At 43.4% G+C, this 19255-nt stretch overlaps 1 protein-coding gene across 4 annotated transcripts in view; it reads right to left on the minus strand.

Moving 5' to 3' along the window:
- The window catches only part of USP32 (ubiquitin specific peptidase 32), a 244139-nt gene that overhangs the window by 75742 nt on the left and 149142 nt on the right, over positions 1-19255 (minus strand). For all 4 annotated transcript variants that reach the window (XR_011026247.1, XM_068268724.1, XM_068268723.1 and 1 more), the window contains 3 exons: positions 14060-14121; positions 11903-12005; positions 4719-4902 (listed from right to left, as the gene is read on the minus strand). Coding sequence is in view for 3 of the 4 variants with exons in the window: in XM_068268724.1 (XP_068124825.1) it covers positions 4719-4902; positions 11903-12005; positions 14060-14121 (349 nt within the window). In the remaining variant the exon portion in view is untranslated. The remainder of the gene's footprint in view (positions 1-4718; positions 4903-11902; positions 12006-14059; positions 14122-19255) is intronic.

Here is a 19255-nt window from a genome sequence, read left to right on the forward strand (position 1 = left end):
TTCCACCAAGCTGACCCAATGCGCGGTGAAGGACAGATATCGGCCTGTCCCAAACCGGCTGCTCCACGAGTCCATGGTGACGTGGACCCGCTGACCTACCGCGTGATCCAGCCCTCTCCCGACATTCGCTATCACATAGCGGTGAAGTGCAGGGATGGCCGTGCGTGCAAAAAAATGTTGGCTGGGGATTGGCCAATCAGGGGCTGCACACATCAGGAGCGCACGCATGTCGCTCCCCTCCTGCACAAGGGAATAAGGCAGGAGTTGGGAGCACATGGCCCGTGCCAGCAAGCCGTTCAGCTGACGCACACGACGGCTGCTGGGAGGCAGAACCCTGACCACCCCCTGAGCAGGGTCTGGCGACGCCTTTTGCTGGCACAGGAATCACTGGAGGGAGCAGAGGAGGCCACTGAGGACTGGCTGCCAGAACAGGCCGCAGTGCCGGCGGCAGAAGTTGCAGAGGGAGAAGGAGTAGCATTGCGTTTCTGATGCACTCCTGCTGGTGCTGCTCGGCAGGGCTGTGGAGTCGGAGTCGTGGAGTCGGGCAATTTTGGGTGCCTGGAGTCGGAGTCGGGAAAATATGCACCGACTCCGACTCCTAATGAATTTGTAACTGTAATTAAAATAGAAAATATGATAAAATGTTCTATTTCTCAGATAATAGTCATTAAAAATAATGTATATATATATATATATATATATATATACACAGTATATATACAGTAATAGCTGTGCTTAGTCCACAAAAATGAAATAAACCAATCAAAATTAGTTACTTGTGCTGCTTCAATAAAGCAGTCCCCGTATTTTTAAGGTCAGATATACATATCTGATTGTGACTGTATATATGATGTGTACACAGGAATCTCTAATATATACTAAGTAACATCTATGCTGTAAGAATAAAGCCTGATGTGTAGCTGTGTCACTAATAGAGATGGTCAACGAGATGGAAATAATTCTGCATTGATGCTGATTTATGCAAATGTATGCACTCCCTTTGCTGATGAAATCAAATAATGTGATATGTTATTAAAATTTAGTTTGGTCACTACAAATTAAAGGGTAACTGAGACGGATGAAAAGTAAAGTTTTATACATACCTGGGGCTTCCTCCAGCCCCCTTCAGGCTAATCAGTCCCTCGCTGTCCTCCACCACCCGGATCTTCTGCTATGAGTCCTGGTAATTCAGCCAGTCAGCGCTGTCCGGCCGCATGCCGCTCCCACAGCCAGGAACATTCTGCACCTGCACAATAGTGCTGCACAAGTGTAGTATGCTCCTGGCGGCGGAGTGTGTGCATGCGCACTACGCCTGACTGGCTCAAGTACCTGGACTCATAGCAGAAGATCCAGGTGGTGGAGGAGGACAACAAGGGACTGATTATCCTGAAGGCGGCTGGAGGAAGCCCCAGGTATGTATAAAACTTTAATTTCATCTGTCTCAGGTTTACTTTGTTACACAGTAGTACTATACTCTACATATGCACTCCCCACAGAGCTGCAGGGAATCCACTGAGAATGCTGTGCACATTGAACACAGAGGTGTTGTCTGTTTACAATCTCCTCATTCCCCTGCAGAGTACCTGCACATCACCCTTACATGTACCCACACTTACATTGCCTAGGGCCTGATAGATGTTCTTTGTTCCGGTTTGTACCTTTTACAAGTACTCTTACCAAGGACTAGTTTTAGTCCAAAGGGAATAAATATAGTAGTCTACATATCCTCACTTCAGTTGTCTTGTAAAATTCCTAAGCGTTGGCAGTTAAGAGACAAATTTCATGTTACATACTTTTAATCAACAAAATTGTAATATGCAAATTAGAGGAGTCGGAGGAATCCTAAACTGAGGAGTCGGAGTCGGTGGATTTTTGGACCGACTCCACAGCCCTGAGGTGGAGGAGGGCGGGTGGCTGCTGCCGACGGCTTCGCAGTGGTGGCGGGTCTGCCACTGCCAGCTTTTTTCAACGTCATGAACTCCTCATGCTCATGGAAGTATTTCCCTGCCAGATGGTTCACCAGAGAGGTGGTGCCGTACGCAGAGGGCTCCTTCCCTCTGCTGAGCTGCTGGCGGCACTGGTTGCAGGTGGCATACTTGCACTCCACATATGGCAGGGTGAAAAAACTCCAAATTGGGGAGGTGAAGTTGCCCCTTCGGCTGGAAGGTGCTGCTGCCGCTGGTCTCCCTGTGGTGGTTGGGGGGGGGTTCTTGGTGCGGCTGGTAGCATTGGCAGAACTCTCCGCCTCCGGATCAGCACCCTGTGTGGCCTGCATACCACGCCCACTTCAGATCCTGGATCTGCCACCCAGTCTCTGTCCTTCACCCTGTCATCATCATCCTCCCCCTCCGCAAACTTGTCCTGCTGGGATTACCCCACAAACTCCCCTTCTGCATGCATAACCACTGTCTGACTGTCCAAAGCATCATCCCCCAAAGTGCCCATCAGCATTTCTTCCTCCTCCATTGCCAATTCTGCGGCAACAGCACTCCATAGCCCCGCTGTGCTTGGGGATAAGAAGGTGCTGAGTGACAGGGTGCTGGTGTTGCCCGCTGGGGCTGGAGAACTGCACTCCTCCTCGTCCTCCCCAGGCAGTGCTGGGCGGCTGCTGCTGCTCTTGCGAACAGGAGTGGTGGCGGGCGTGGAGGACTCGGTTCCAGAGCGAATGGTGGCCTGCTCATCCACCATCAATTCCACCACAGAGTCTGTGTCCTTCTCCTCAATAGGACGGCTACGACCTGGCGGTGGGAGGAACATCTGCGCCACACGCTGCGGCTGCTGCGTCTCTGCAGAGTGACTCCCAGCTGTTGGGCGGCCAAGGCGTCAACGGCCAGTGGCTAAAGGCGGAATAGCCACTGGTGCAGACGCAGAACTGCGCATGGTGGTGGTGGTGTCGCAGCTGCCACGCCCACGACCTCCTATCTTGCCGATGCCCTTGCTGCCCCTGCCCAAACCGTGGCTGCCAGTGCCAGACATCGTATATTTTTAATATTATACAAATGGGAAAAAAAAAGTTATGTATAGGCGGGTGGGACAAGTGGGGTACTTTAATGGGGTGGGACTGGTGGTGGGTGTGTGAGGTGACAGACAGGTGTACTCTACAGCAGAGATCGGTGTAGCGCTAACAAGAGAGTGCGCAGTGCGCACACAGAGACCCTAGCTGATGCTGACTGACGGTGTCCCTATACAGACTACAGTACAGTACAATTCAGCGAATACACAATACAAGTAATATAAACAATAGGACGGGTGTAGCACTAACGAGAGGGTGCGGACAGCGCAGACATGCACTGCACACACAAAGACCCTAGGTAACGCGGTGACGGACGGTCCTTATACACAGACTAGAGTACACTACAGTACTAACTAAACAATAAAAGAATCTAGCTAAACAATAGAACGGGTGTGACTAGATTACAGAGAGCAGATACAGGACAGGTATAGCAGTAAAGCTGGGCCTTGCTAACTACAAAATAGTACAATATTCTATCTAACACAGAAGTAGTACAGTAGAATAGGACAGGTGAGAGCACAGGTAAGGGAACTAGTAGAGACTAGAGCACAGAGCAGGGCAGGCTGCCTTGCCTAGGCACAGGGCCTAGCTGCTGGCTGCAGCTGCAGCTGCAGCAGCACCAGTGACAGTCTCCCTCCCTAGTCCCTACAAACTAAACTGCCTAAAATACAATCTATCTACAATACAAAGCAATACAGGTGAATATCAAGTGTTGGAGTGTAAAAACGCTAGGTGTATTGAACAATAAATGCACTTGCACAGACAAAAAGCACTGGAGCAGTCTCTCAGTACAGTCAGTAAGTCGCAAGCAGGACGAGTGAGGCAACATGGCGCCCGCTATTTATAGAGGGGGGCTTGGCCAGGCTCCCCCTCTGATTGGCTGCAGTCAGAGGGCTGGGAGCCCTCTGATTCGCTTGTGAGGACTTGAGGTGACGTCTGACGTGACGCTATCCGAGCGGATGACGCTATCCGAGCTCGGATAGCTAGGATATCTCCGGATAGCTGATTGCTATCAGAGTGCGCTCGGATAGCACAGTCCGGATAGCTAATACTATTCGAGCTCGGTATTCGAGCTCGAATAGTGAAAAAAGAGCTAGGATATCCGAGTATCTCGGATATCCTAGCTCGGATGAGCATCACTACTCTCCCTCACCCCCTTTTTATTTTACTGCATTACCCATTTTTGGACACCTCCACCCCCCAGTATTGTAGTGTAATCTGGCTCAATACAAGTTTACATTGCAGTGAGCCAGTGATGTGCCGCCTCTTCATTCTATTACATGCAGATACTATCCTTGCAAAGAAACATGTGACTACTACTACTAATGCCAAACGAGTGTGATCCACTATTCTATTAAATGCCCTTCCCCCCTCTACATTTCACTATGTCCCCTTTCATGGCATGGAGTACCTCAGAAGGGAGGTGGTGGCTTAGGCAAGTTAACCTCCACATACAAAGTCCAAACTCCTAACACACCTCGGGACGATCTTGCTTTTCACAAAATTGTTCTCACTCATACCTACTTATCACACTGGATTAAAACATCAGGAACCTGTGAATGTATACAACAGATGTATAGCCATCTTATTTGTTTTTGCTGGTCTTTTCTACTGTGCTATGTAATGATACACATATTCAATCCCAAATAGACCTCAGATGAAACTAGACATAAAAGCTCTGCACAGAAACAGCTTCTATTCTTACTGCTGTTAGTGGACTCGGAAGCTTCTGATGCACTAGATATGTTATCAGAAGATTTATCTTCTGTCGTGCCATGTGAAATAGTCCCTGTACGGTCATCTTCCCTTTGATCTAATGAAGAGGCGCCCAATGAATGCCGGCTTCCATTTAATGACGGAGAAGGCTCAATAACAACAGGTCTTGAGTCCTAAAAAAAAAAAAAAAAAAAAATCTAATGAAAAGGTCAAGAAGATTAAAAGTACACAGTTGGGCATTACTAAATACTAGGACAGAGGTGCTGGGTATTATGACAGCTGACTGTTAAATACTCCATTGTTTACTGCCTGATGAAGCAGAAATATACCTGTGAAATGCATTGCAACACCTTTATTTGGAGTATGTTAATAAATCTATGTTTTTTGAAAACTGACAGTTTCAGGTCTGCTTTGGGGAGGCAAGTTCACCACTATCTCCACAGCAATTCTAAAGTTTTTAGCATATTTTATCCTGTTGGCACCTCTATTCACCTTCTACGATAGTTGTGCATTACTGTTTAGCCAGTCTTGTGACTCGCATAGGCCTCCCACACTACATAGGAAACCACAATGTTCCTTCTGTGAGTTCTGCAATTTTCCGTTCCACTTGCCTGCTTCCTATACATTGCTTTAGCATCATCACATTTCGAACCTCCCAACCATCCCGATTGTGCCAGGACTGCCCCCAGGTTGGAAGGCATGGTCTTATGTCCTGCTCCCTCGTGTCGCTGCAGGCCCCTGTTTTGTGCTTCCTAAGCCCCAGTATATGCAAGAACAGCAGGCACTTCTTGGTCTCAAGAGTTTGTTATCTGATAATCAAGGTTATACTTCTGATGACCCTCCTGTCTGTTTTTCTAATGTCTTTTTAAATGCACTTTAGCAGTTTTACAAACAAGCCAATACAGCAGGCATTACACTGACTGGAGGCCATGTAGTTTCACATCACTGGGTTAAGAAACTTGTGAGCAATTACACTAAATGACTTGTGTACTGCAGAATAAAACTTGTGTAAATTAGGATAGCAAATATTTAAGGTGTCACTGCATTTATAAAATTCCTTCTTTTGGTAATAAGATGTCACAGTAATGTATTTGGCATGTATTTCGACATCACACAGCTAAGAATTGACTCAAATAGGAGAAATCTAAAACTGTCCATTGTGATACAATGATTATTAAGTAAGTCATTCTTTGTAGCCTTATCAACCTTTCAATTGTAGGTGTGTAGAAAGTTTAACATTCCCTTTCACTAACTATACACTAACTAACTATACTTTAGACTGCAGCAGCGCCCTCAATACACTAACCTGACCACACTGGAGTAGAAGTGACAAGCTTCTCTGGGAGAGATAAGTGGGAGAAAATTCTAAATGCAGCCATACCACCCGCCCATTCATAAACCTTTAAGTGGGTTAGCAGAGAAGCAGCACTATAAGCCACATTCTGTGCAGCCCAAGAGGCTTGGCCACAGGTAAAAAATGCAATTGTACTCCATGAACTGCAAAGTCAATTAACCCTTTGCACACTTGCATACAAATTCTTTCACACAACTCATGATGCAGGAACCAACGCTATCACTACAGCTAAGATAAAAGGTGGGCTCCTTCTTGCAAGAATAAAGTATCTTACATAATCACATACTTCGCGTAGTGGTCTCCAATGATATTATGTGTCCTAGCTCTGGCCCTGTAATATGCATAGTGCAAACAAGCAAGCATTCAGTGTGTCAAGCCTATGTAGGGATTAGGAGCACATATACTAATGTCCTATCCAGGGAATTTGCATGCCGGGGGCGGAGAGTTAATTGACTTAATATGCAGCCAGTGACCAATCACAAGCTCAAAACTGATAATTTTCCAGCCTATATAACCTGATTGAATTGAGAGGTCAATCAAAATACTGGCCATAGTTCTGTGTGTATGTATAGCTTTTTTCCCTCAATTCTTAACCTATTTTGGTTCCTGGACGTAGAAACTACGTCCCGGCCCGCGGTTTGTTAGCCAGGCAATCAGTGAATCAGGCTATGGTGCCCGATCACTGATTCCTCTCCCCCGCTGAAAAAGCGGTAGCTTCTCTCGGAAGCTGCGCTTTTTCTGGCTGTTGCCTCCCCCATGCGTCACTCTAAGCGTGTGTTACGCTTAGAGTGACGTCATGTAAACAAACTCATGGCCGCCATCTTGTGGCCAAAAAGTAAAACTACAACTAAAAGTAAAAAAAAATTAAAATCAACACACAATTACATTATAAAACTATGGTTTACATCCCACCCTCCCAAAAATACCCAAATAAAATGTTTAATATAAAAAAAAAACATTACAATAAAAAAAAAACATGTAAATATTTACCTAAGGGTCTAAACTTTTTAAATATCAATGTAAAGATGAAATATTTCTATATTTTTTTTATTTTAAACTTGTAAATAGTGATAGATGCAAAACGGAAAAAATGCACCTTTATTTCCAAATAAAATATTGTCGCCATACATTGCGATAGGGACATAATTTTAACGGTGTAATAACCGGGACATATGGGCAAATACAATACGTGAGTTTTAATTATGGAGGCATGTGATATTTTAAAACTATAATAGCTGAAAAATTTCAGTTTTTTTCTTATTCTTCCTGGTAAAATGCATTTACAGTAAATTTGCTCTTAGCAAAATGTACCCCCCAAAGAAAGCCTAATTGGTGGCGGAAAAAACAAGATATAGATCAGTTCGTTGTGATAAGTAGTGATAAAGTTATAGGCTAATGAATGGGAGGTGAACATTTCTCAAGTGAAAACGACGGAACGCGAATGGGTTAATCTATATGCAACTGAAATTTTGAAAAAAAAAGAAACCATAAATCTGTACATTCACTTTATTATATAAAGTAATCAATGTCAGATCTAAATATCAATCTGATCTCTCACTTGAATAGGTTCTAAAGTGTAAATTGAATGCTGGCCTAACAACTTATACAGTACAACCTGAAAGCACAATTGGTACATGACCACTCACTGATGTCTGCCTGCAGCTTACTTACAGACTGGATTAAGTAATTATAATACTTTGTGTAGATTTAAGGTGTAGTAGTTTAGCAGCATTACAGCAGACATTTCTGGATATTACATAGTTTTCACCCTTAAGACAAGTGATAAAGCACATGTCAAAGTGATGGCACAGGACAAATTATGCTGCACTAATATGTCATAACACATTTTCCATAGCTAGCCTAAGAGCTACAAAATTATTTTAATTAGGTAATCATTTAACACGATAATTTTTAACATTCTAATTTGGTAATACAAAATGATGCTAATTTAAATTCAAAATCAATAGAAAACATATTGCTACATAAATGTTAAAATTAAAGACCACCTCCAGCCAAAGAAAATTGTCCGAATGGCAATACATATATGTAGTCTAGGCACTGTGTACAGTTAGATGAACCTATAAAGTTTAAATCTGGCACATCACAGTGGATAGAACAGACTCACATTAAGGGCCCGTTCACACTTAGAACTGTTTTGCGGGAGTGATTTTCCCGCGATTAGCGCAGAAAAATCACTGGACACTTCGGCGGTTTTGGAGCGATCGCGATTAGCGTGCTTTGCACGCTATTCACGATCGCTGATCGCGGAACGCTCGTCGCCGGCAAACCGCTGCATGCAGCGCTGTTGTGGTTATCGCTAACCGCAACTGCGGCAGTGAGAACACTGCCACTCGCTACATTGTGTAGCGGTTTTTGCTAAACCGCTAGCGGTTTGCCGTGAGCGGGGATCGCGCGATTCCCGCTCAGGTGAGAACGGGCCCTTAGATCTGTCAGCAGCACTTCCTTAATTCTCCTAAAGCTGAAAGCATTGTGCCCACCTCTTCAGCCTGGTTAACTCCCCTGTCCCTCCCCTGCTGTCTGCCTGGATCAAATTACTTCTCTTTTCACAGTGTGTAGGAGAAAGAAGACACAGGAAAACTGCAACATCCAATCTTATGTCTGTTTGCTATAATTCTTATTTCAGATGTCTGTCTGTCTGCCTAGATTAGATCACATGGGCATGAAGGGTGGAGTTATATCAACCCCCAGCATCATTTGCACCTATGGGTTGGAAAGAAAAATTAGAATTATTAGGAAAGTTGTATTTGAGGAATAATTTTATTATTGAACAACCACCATGTTCCCAATGAACCCAAAAAACTCATTAATTTAATATCAAAGCTGAATATTTTTGAAAGTAGTTTTTAGTTTTAGCTATTTTAGGGGGATATCTGTGTGTGCAGCTGACTATTACTGTGCATAATTATTAGGCAACTTAACAAAAAACAAATATATACCCATTTCAATTATTTATTTTTACCAGTGAAACCAATATAACATCTCAATATTCAAAAATATACATTTCTGACATTCAAAAACAAAACAAAAACAAATCTGTGACCAATATAGCCACCTTTCTTTGCAAGGACACTCAAAATCCTGCCATCCATGGATTCTGTCAGTGTTTTGATCTGTTCACCAACAACATTGCGTGCAGCAGCAACCACAGCCTCCCAGACACTGTTCAGAGAGGTGTACTGTTTTCCCTCCTTGTAAATCTCACATTTTGTGATGGACCACAGGTTCTCTATGGGGTTCAGATCAGGTGAACAAGGAGGCCATGTCATTAGTTTTTCTTCTTTTATACCCTTTCATGCCAGCCACACTGTGGAGTACTTGGACGCGTGTGATGGAGCATTGTCCTGCATGAAAATCATGTTTTTCTTGAAGGATGCAGACTTCTTCCTGTACCACTGCTTGAAGAAGGTGTCTTCTAGAAACTGGCAGTAGGACTGGGAGTTGAGCTTGACTCCATCCTCAACCCGAAAAGGCCCCACAAGCTCATCTTTGATGATACCAGCCCAAACCAGTACTCCACCTCCACCTTGCTGGCGTCTGAGTCGGACTGGAGCTCTCTGCCCTTTACCAATCCAGCCACGGGGCCATCCATCTGGCCCATCAAGACTCACTCATTTCATCAGTCCATAAAACCTTAGAAAAATCAGTCTTGAGATATTTCTTGGCCCAGTCTTGACGTTTCAGCTTGTGTGTCTTGTTCAGTGGTGGTCGTCTTTCAGCCTTTCTTACCTTGGCCATGTCTCTGAGTATTGCACACCTTGTGCTTTTGGGCACTCCAGTGATGTTGCAGCTCTGAAATATGGCTAAACTGCTGGCAAGTGGCATCTTGGCAGCTGCACGCTTGACTTTTCTCAGTTCATGGGCAGTTATTTTGCGCCTTGGTTTTTCCACACGCTTCTTGCGACCCTGTTGACTATTTTGAATGAAACGCTTGATTGTTCGATGATCACGCTTCAGAAGCTTTGCAATTTTAAGAGTGCTGCATCCCTCTGCAAGATATCTCACTATTTTTGACTTTTCTGAGCCTGTCAAGTCCTTCTTTTGACCCATTTTGCCAAAGGAAAGGAAGTTGCCTAATAATTATGCACACCTGATATAAGGTCATTAGACCACACCCCTTCTCATTACAGAGATGCACATCACCTAATATGCTTAATTGGTAGTAGGCTTTCGAGCCTATACAGCTTGGAGTAAGACAACATGCATAAAGAGGATGATGTGGTCAAAATACTAATTTGCCTAATAATTCTGCACTCCGTATGTGGAATTCGGACCCTGGGGGTGAGAAAATCACACTTTATCATGTGTGATTTTATATATCTTGCCAACTTATTAGGTTTAAAGCAAACTGTAATTTATAATTTAGGCACTCTTTAAGGTGATAGACTGTTCAATGCAGTGCAATGCTATGGGTGGTCCATTTGCAACAGCTTCTGCCCTGCTACATATCGACCAAGATCTTTCGCCCTGACCGGGTTTTTTTTTCAGATCTATTTTTGGTCAATACGACATTTTGGAGGAAAAGATACTCTGAAAATCTATCAAATCTGCAGGGGAGAAAAGTGAAAAACAGTGTGTATGGGTACCCTTTATTGTCTGCACTGGCAGGTCAATTGAAAATATAGAAAGTTTTCTGTTCTTGAACTTGCACATGGTTGCATTAATTCAACAAAACTTCCTCTTACTTCCTTTCACTGCATATTTTAAATAAATCTCAATCTGCCTGCTACCACAGTCTATCTTGTTTATGCTTAAAGAAACACTAGCGTGAAAATTGTAAAATTTAAAATGCATGTTAACATACAAATAAGAAGTATGTTTCTTCCAGAATAAAATGAGCCATAAATTGCTTTTCTCCTATGTTGCAGTCACTAGCGGTAGGTAGTAGAAATCTGACAGAACTGCCAGATTTTGGACTAACTCATCTCCTCACGGGGGATTCTCGTGGTTTTGTTTAGTTTCAAAAGCACTTATCAAATGGCAGTTGCTCTGTTCAACAGCCAAAAAAAAAAAAGTGTGCAGCGAGCAAGGATGCTGGCCAGCATCTTTGTATAAATCCTTTTCAGGGAGTGTCTTTATAAAGCTTGAAAGCCTTGCTGAGAAACCCCCATGAACAGATGGACTAGTTCAAACCTGTCGGTTCTGTCAGATTTCCACAACTTCTGTAAGTGACAGCAACATAGGAGAAAAGTAATGTATGGCTCATTTTACTCTGGAAGAAACATACATTCTTATTTATATAGGTTTACATGTATTTAAAATGTTACGATTTTCACAATAGTGGTCCTTTAAATTTTACCTAGTGCAATAATAAAATATGCACTGCGATTTTATCGCCTCCTATGCATCCGCTGTGGTATGCTCACTTTAAAGGGAACCTGAAGTGAGATAAATACGGAGGCTGACATCTTCATCCCTTATAATAATGCCAGTTGATGCTGAGCTTCTGGCAGGGAGAACATTTATTTAAATTGCTTGAGATTTGCTACGCAGGGGACATGCATGCAAAATCCCTTATAATGCAAGTTTATAGGCAGCACAAAAATCGCATTAGCGTGTGTTTTACAATGCGATCTCTTGCACCACCTAAACAGAAAAGAGGCACTGGCTGGAGATGAGCTTTTATGCAACATAAAAGATATTCATTGACCATCTTAACTGCTAGCTTATTGCTAAAAAACAAATAAATATGAAATATTCTAGCACTGTAAGATTTGAATGACCTGAACGCAAAATAGGTTGTAGTACATGGTTTAAGTAATGTAACATTTATTATTAAAAAAAAATGAATAAGTACTTACGTATTTTACATACTCCTTCCACTGTTGCCACCACTGCATAGAAATAAGAAACCAGTTATGACCAAAGTAGAGTCCATGCCGACTCTCTCGCTCCAACCATCCCCTGCAAACCAGAAAAAGTTTACAATAAGGCTTAAAAAAAAATGATACGTAAATACATTTGTAGAACTAAGCATGAATAGAAGTTTGCTGGAGTCCCATATATTTTCATCTTTTTTTTTTGTTAGTCTTAAAGTGAACCTAAAGCCAGTTAAAAAAAATGAGATTAACTCACCCGGGGCTTCCCTCAGCCCCCTGCAGCCGATCGGTGCCCTCGCAGCTCCGGTCCGATGCCTCTGGACCCGCCGGCGAACACTTCCGGTTTGGCCGTCACCGGCGGACAGGCATGGGAACGCGAGTGATTGTTCGCGTTCCCAGCCTGTATATCGCCCCCTATGCTGCTATTGCGGCCAGGAGGTCGCAATAGCAGCATAGGGGGCGATATAGAGGCTGGGAACGCGAACAATCACTCGCGTTCCCATGCCTGTCCGCCGGTGACGGCCAAACCGGAAGTGTTCGCCGGCGGGTCCAGAGGCATCGGACCGGAGCTGCGAGGGCACCGATCGGCTGCAGGGGGCTGAGGGAAGCCCCAGGTGAGTTAATCTCATTTTTTTTAACTGGCTTTAGGTTCACTTTAAGACTGTATTTGCCATTTCGGGACCTCACGATTACTAAATGGTAGGCTAATACACGAATCGAAAGAAACAAGCTGATAGAATGCATATATTTTTGGACGACTTAGTTTCACCTTGCTGGTGCGGAGTTCGAACCCCTTTTGCACTCAGAACTGATTTAATTCAATGTGGAATTCCTCAGAGATTTTGGTCCATATTGGCATGATAGCATTGTGCAGTTGATGCAGATTTGTTAACTAAACATGCATAATGCGAACCTCCCATTCCACCACATCCAAAGGTGCTCTATGCAGTGTTCCCCAACCCTGTCCTCAAGGCCCACCATGTTTTGTGGAAATCCACAGAGGTAATTAATCAGCTCTGCTGAGGCACGAATTATCTCACCTGTGCATGTCTGTGGTTTTCTGCAAAACATGTACTGTTGGTGGGCCCTGAGGACAGGGTTGGAAAGCTCTGCTCTATTGAATTTTGGTGACTCAGGAGGGCATTGGAGTGCATTGAATTCATTATCATGGAACCAATTTGAGAGGATTTGAGCTTTGGGACATGGTGCATGGTGGAAGAAGCCATATGAAGATGGGTAGGGTGGGGTCATAAAAGAGTTGGGACATGGTCAGCAACAATGCTTAGATAGGCAGCAACAATGATGCTCAACTGGAACCAAGGGGCCCAAATGTGCCAAGAAAATGCCCCAGTCACAATTAAACCACCACTAGCAGCTTGAACTGTTGACTCAAGGCAGGTTGAATCCATGCTTTCTTAATGTAACTGCAAAATATATTGCTGCTTACATTACACAAGAAAGATATGCATTTGGGCTGGAGCAGCTGTGAAAGGGCCTCCAGGTTCGGTTTGCCTCCCAGTCCTCCCCTGGCATTACTGATACCTGTATGGGTCCTTCACTGCAACTGGATTTACATTTTAACCACCCTGGCGTTCTATTAAGATCGCCAGGGCGGCTGCGGGAGGGTTTTTTTTCAATAAAAAAAAAAAACTATTTCATGCAGCCAACTGAAAGTTGGCTGCATGAAAGCCCACTAGAGGGCGCTCCGGATTCGTTCTTCTGATCGCCTCCGGCGGCCAGAAGTAACACGGAAGGCCGCAATGAGCAGCCTTCCGTGTTTCGCTTACCTCGTCACCATGGCGACGAGCGGAGTGACGTCATGGACGTCAGCCGACATCCTGACGTCAGCCGCGGCTTCGATCCAGCCCTTAGCGCTGGCCGGAACTTTTTGTTCCGGCTACGCTGGGCTCAGGCGGCTGGGGGGACCCTCTTTTGCCGCTGCACGCGGCGGATCGCCGCGCTGCGGCGGCGATCAGGCATCACACGCAGCTGGCAAAGTGCCGGCTGCGTGTGCTGCTTTTTATTTGATGAAAATCGGCCCAGCAGGGCCTGAGCGGCAGCCTCCGGCGGTGATGGACGAGCTGAGCTCGTCCAGACCGCTCAGCTGGTTAAAGTAACATTTAATCCGTAGCAACAAACCTGATAATTTGGCCCTCTTCTTCAGGGGTAGCTGGCCTTAACCCTAAGACTATGTGGCAAACCTAAATAGAAAAAAAATTTAAAAAAAAATTACAAACCAAACTTGATTATAAAGAAAATAACTTTCTCCAAAGTGTACTGCTGTATTAGATAAAATAATGGGGAAAAAGTCAAACACACAAGTGTTTAGGAAAAGTTCCCTTTTTTCCATCACATGTCAACTATAAAAATGTAAATAAAAACAGAACGCGTCACAATATCACATCCTATGGAAACCAGAACAGAAGCATTACATGCAGTAAATAAACAGTAAAGCACTCCCTACACTTCAGTGTGTAGAACCACTAAGACAGTAGTTTTGATCTTAGTGGAGACTATTGCTTTATTATCCTTACATCCGACACGCAAATGCCATATACAACATTTGTTCTTGTTTCCATAATCTACACATCTGTTTTCTACATTCACGGCCACAGGAACAGCACTATTACTCCAAAATTCAGGCATCACATTTTCTATCTATATGTATTGTTTTTGAATCCGTCATGCCCATGCCCTTCCTCAACAATCTAAAGAAACAAGCCTTGATGCAAATAACACTCTCTCTCCTGAGTTTTCCTACAGATGTTTTTACACTTTATCAATAAAATACCTTCCCAGCCATCAGCAAGCGAAAAGCTCTCAAAATAAGTCACCCCAATAGTAACTTAAAACTATTATTACTTTTCCTCCTACTTTTTAGTAAATATTTCACTTGCTAGGTGCTGCAAAGGTGTTTTGTAAATAAGAAGAGAAAACATCTCCTGGTAGAAAAGGTAAAATAATCAGGGTCACAGTACTTTACAGAGCAACTGGAAGACCACACTAAAAATTGTGAGGACAGAAAAAATGATCATCGGCTTTTAGATTGTTAGAGCTCAAATTGACACCAACATAAAGCTACTCACATAATAAGCTGTAATGTCCTTTTCCAGGCAAAGTGAACACTTGCATCACTAGATGCTTGGCTTTTTATATCAGAGATTGAGAAAGACCTACACAAACTAAACCCCTCCTCACTGTGATGACCTGCTTCCTGTACTTGGCAATATTTTAGCTTTCATTGTATGTGCTGCTCTTCAATTTTAGCATCAGACTCTGATAGATGAAGCTATCATATTTCCTAACACAGCATGCCTTACAAAGAACCAGTTATTCAAAATCTACTCAACAAATGGTTGGTACCTCTAGCTGCAAACCCTCTTCTTGATGCAAATTACAAATGAAGGATTAAAATATGAGACCTTGGAAAAATCAAAAATAACTTTAAAGTGAACCCAAGGTAAGAGTGATATGTTTGTTTCCTTTTAAACAATACCAGTAGCCTGGCAGCCCTGCTGATCTATTTGGCTGCAGTAGTGTCTAAAAGTGTACACCAGAAACAAGCATGCAGTTAATCGTCAGATCTGACAATATTGTCAGAAACATCTGATCTGCATGTGCTTGTTCACGGTCTATGGCTAAAAGTATAAAGCCTCATCTACACGGTACAATTTTCCATCACATAGACGGATCTAGTAGATGGATCTATTAAGAAATTGCATTATGTGTAGATGTCCAAACTGTTTCAGATAAATTTTGCAATAGATTTTGATAAGTACCCAAAATCGAACGCAATCCGATTGGACCGGCTGGAAATTATCTAATAGATCCGTCTAATAGATCCGATCTGATGGAAAATTGTACTATGTAGATGAGGTTTTATGCCGGGGATTCATGGCACTTTTATGCACCGGATCCAGCCAGCGGCTCGATGCCGGCGCATCCCCGCTCGTCCTCGCGGATCAATTGCCGCTCGTCCCCGCCGGTGATTCCTTATCAGCGCTCGATTCCCTGCCATTATCCGCCGGCGGGGATCGAGCGGTCGAGGGATATGATTGGGCCAGCTGAATATTATCAGCTGGCCGGATCAGCTGGTCGATGCACTGTACAGAAACATACCGTGTATCCCCAGCATTAGAGGCAGTGGTACAGAAACATACCGTGTATCCCCAGCATTAGAGGCAGTGGTACAGAAACATACCGTGTATCCCCAGCATTAGAGGCAGTGGATCAGCAGGACAGTCAGGCAACGGGTATTGCTTAAAAGGTAATAAATATGGCAGCCTCCATATAACTCAACTCCGGTTCACTTTAAAGAGACTCTGAAGCGAGTCTAACTCCACTTTTTTTTAATGTTAAGCACTATAAACCCTGCTTAACCGATGCATTCCCTCGGCACAACGAGGGCAGGAAGTGATCCCCGGACACAGCAGAGGGGATTTGGGGGGTATAGACCCCTCATTTTGCCACAGGGATGCGGCGGTTTAGCAGGGCTTTTAGTGCTTTACATTAACAAAAGTGGATTGAGACTCGCTTCAGAGTCTCTTTAACTACTTCCCTACTAAGTAGTTTACCCTCTTATGTACCAGAGCAATTTTCACCTGTTAGCACTCCTCCCATTTATTTCCCAATAACTTTATAGCTACTTATCACAATGAAAGGATTTATAGCTTGGTGGGTTATTTTTTTTACCATCAATTCGGCTTTCTTTGGATGGTACATTTTGCTAAGAATTATTTTATCCTAAACGCATTTTAATGGGAATAATAAAAAAATGGAAAAAAAATCTTTTTAATTTTCAGCCATTATAGTTTTAAAATAAAACTTTCTACTGTGGATAAAAATCACACATTTTATTTGCCCATTTGTCTTGGTTATTGCAACATTTAAAATATTTCTCTAGTACAATGTATGGCGACAATATTTTATTTGTAAATAAAGGTGCATTTTTTCTGTTTTGCATCCATCACTAATTACAAGCCCATAATTGCATACATAATAGTAATATAAGTTATGACATACATACTAATAAAAAAAAGTTCAGTCCCTAAGGTAACTGTATTTTTTATGCAAATTTTTAATTTTGGTAACTATGGGAGACTGGGGGAGGTAAGGGGTTAATTTTAATATGTATATTTATTAATAAAAAAATGTATGTTGGTGTAATTTCACTATTTGGCCACAAGATGTCCTCACACATTTTCTTCCTGCACGTGCTGTTGATACATCAACAAGAAGTAATGCGTGCAAGTGTAACTTACTCTGTTACAATGACTGCAGGCATCTCATTGATGCAGGCAATGGACACGGGGTCTTATATCACTAATTCACTGATCTCCCCATTACTAGGTGGCGACGAGAATGTGTGCGGGAGTGAACGGCGGCCATACACCGCAATAGATGAATATCTACGTCCCTGGGCAGGAACTGAAGTCATGCAGGAGGTAGATATACCGTCTGAAATGTATTATGTGGTTAAGCTAGCCAAACTTATTAGCACACCAGAATTAAAAAGGACAACTGAAGCAAGTGAGATAAGGAGGCTGCCATATTTATTTCCTGTTAATAATTACCAGTTGCCTGGTTACCCAGCTGATCCTCTGGCTTTAATACTTTACTGACCGTAAGGTATTGTTGTCATTGCATCAGGAAACAAAAAAGTAATATTTTATCTCAGCATCTCTAGGCTTTCACAATGACCATTCCATTACAAAAAGAATGAATGTAGATCTGCAATAGACACATCTGTCCGGGATGCTTTATTTTTCTGTACAGATGAATTACTCCCACTCAACACATCCTCCACACAAGCTATTAAAGTGCATCATACAGTCAGCTCCAGCACACAGCAAACATTTAAAACTGCTCTTTAAAATACCTGTAATTTATATAACGAACTCTGATGTGATTTTTTTTTCTAGTTCAAGTACAATAGAGGACCACTATGATGAAAAACTAACATTTAAAATACATATATAAACATACAAGTAAGATGTGCATTTCTCCTAGGGTAAATTATTAACAGTACGCATTTATATACCACTGACATGTTCAGCAGTGCTTTAAAGAATGGACTAAATTGGTTTCACAATCAGGAAGTCACAATCGAATCCCCACCACTATCTGAACCCAACACAGGAAAATATAAAAAGTATATACTCCATGGTGTCCTTGCCAGGATTTTTACCCAACGCTGTAAGGGGAAAATGCTAGTTACTGTACAACTACTACTTTCCTACGAAGGTCTCACTATCATTTATTTGTAATCTGACAGTTCTAAAATCCATTTAAACATTTTGAACTATTGTAATGTGTCAATAGGGGATTTTTAAAAGCACTACCTGGCAAACACCTACTAAACTTGTAGCCCCTCCCCCTCATGCACACACTGCTCATTTAGGGAGTGCTTTAAATGAATAAAAGAAACCTTTAGAATTCTCCATGAGGAGATACATTAGTCCAAAACCTGTCAGTTAAGCCTCATACTCCCCGCAATGACCCAGGAAGATAGATCCAGAAATGGCTCCCTCACAACAAATGTGCAGCAATTCATCTTCCTGCCGGCGGGTCACTCAACGTACACAACGACACATACAAGACTTTTAGCGATTGTGGTACTTTGAGTGGTGTCTTCAAGGATCTTAAAAATCCGATCCGCCGTGACTGTCTTTCATTGCCAGGCAACGCTAAGCGACGTTTGTGTAATCGAGCACCTGTACCCACGTCAGAAAAACGACAGATTAAAAAAAAAAAACCCGCCAGTTGTCAGGGAAAATCATCTTGTGGGTACACAGCTTAACCACTTCAGGACCACAGTCTTTTCGCCCCTTAACCTCCTGGGGGATACAATTATATCGCCCAGGAGGTGGCGCAGCACTATTTTTAATTTTTTTTTATTTTTTAAATCATGTAGCGAGCCCAGGGCTCGCTACATGATAGCCGCTGTGCAGCGGCATCCCCCCACCCCCTCCGATCGCCTCCGGCATACAAAGCAAACAGGAAATCCCATTCAGAACGGGATTTCCTGTTTGGCTTCCCCCGTCGCCATGGCGACGATCGGGATGACGTCATCGACGTCAACGACGTCGTGACGTCAGAGGGAGTCTCGATACACCCCTCAGCGCTGCCTGGCACTGATTGGCCAGGCTGCGCAGGGGGTCTTGGGGGGGGGGGAGCGGCACGGCACGGCGAGTAGCGGCGAATCAGCGCGGAGCGGCGGCGATCGGTATATACACGCAGCTAGCAAAGTGCTAGCTGCGTGCAACAAAAAAAAAATTATGCAAATCGGCCCACCAGGGCCTGAGAAAACCTCTGTGGCGGCTTACCCCGAGCTCA

The sequence above is a fragment of the Hyperolius riggenbachi genome, chromosome 2 (assembly GCF_040937935.1).
Source record: "Hyperolius riggenbachi isolate aHypRig1 chromosome 2, aHypRig1.pri, whole genome shotgun sequence".
Lineage (NCBI taxonomy): Eukaryota > Metazoa > Chordata > Amphibia > Anura > Hyperoliidae > Hyperolius > Hyperolius riggenbachi.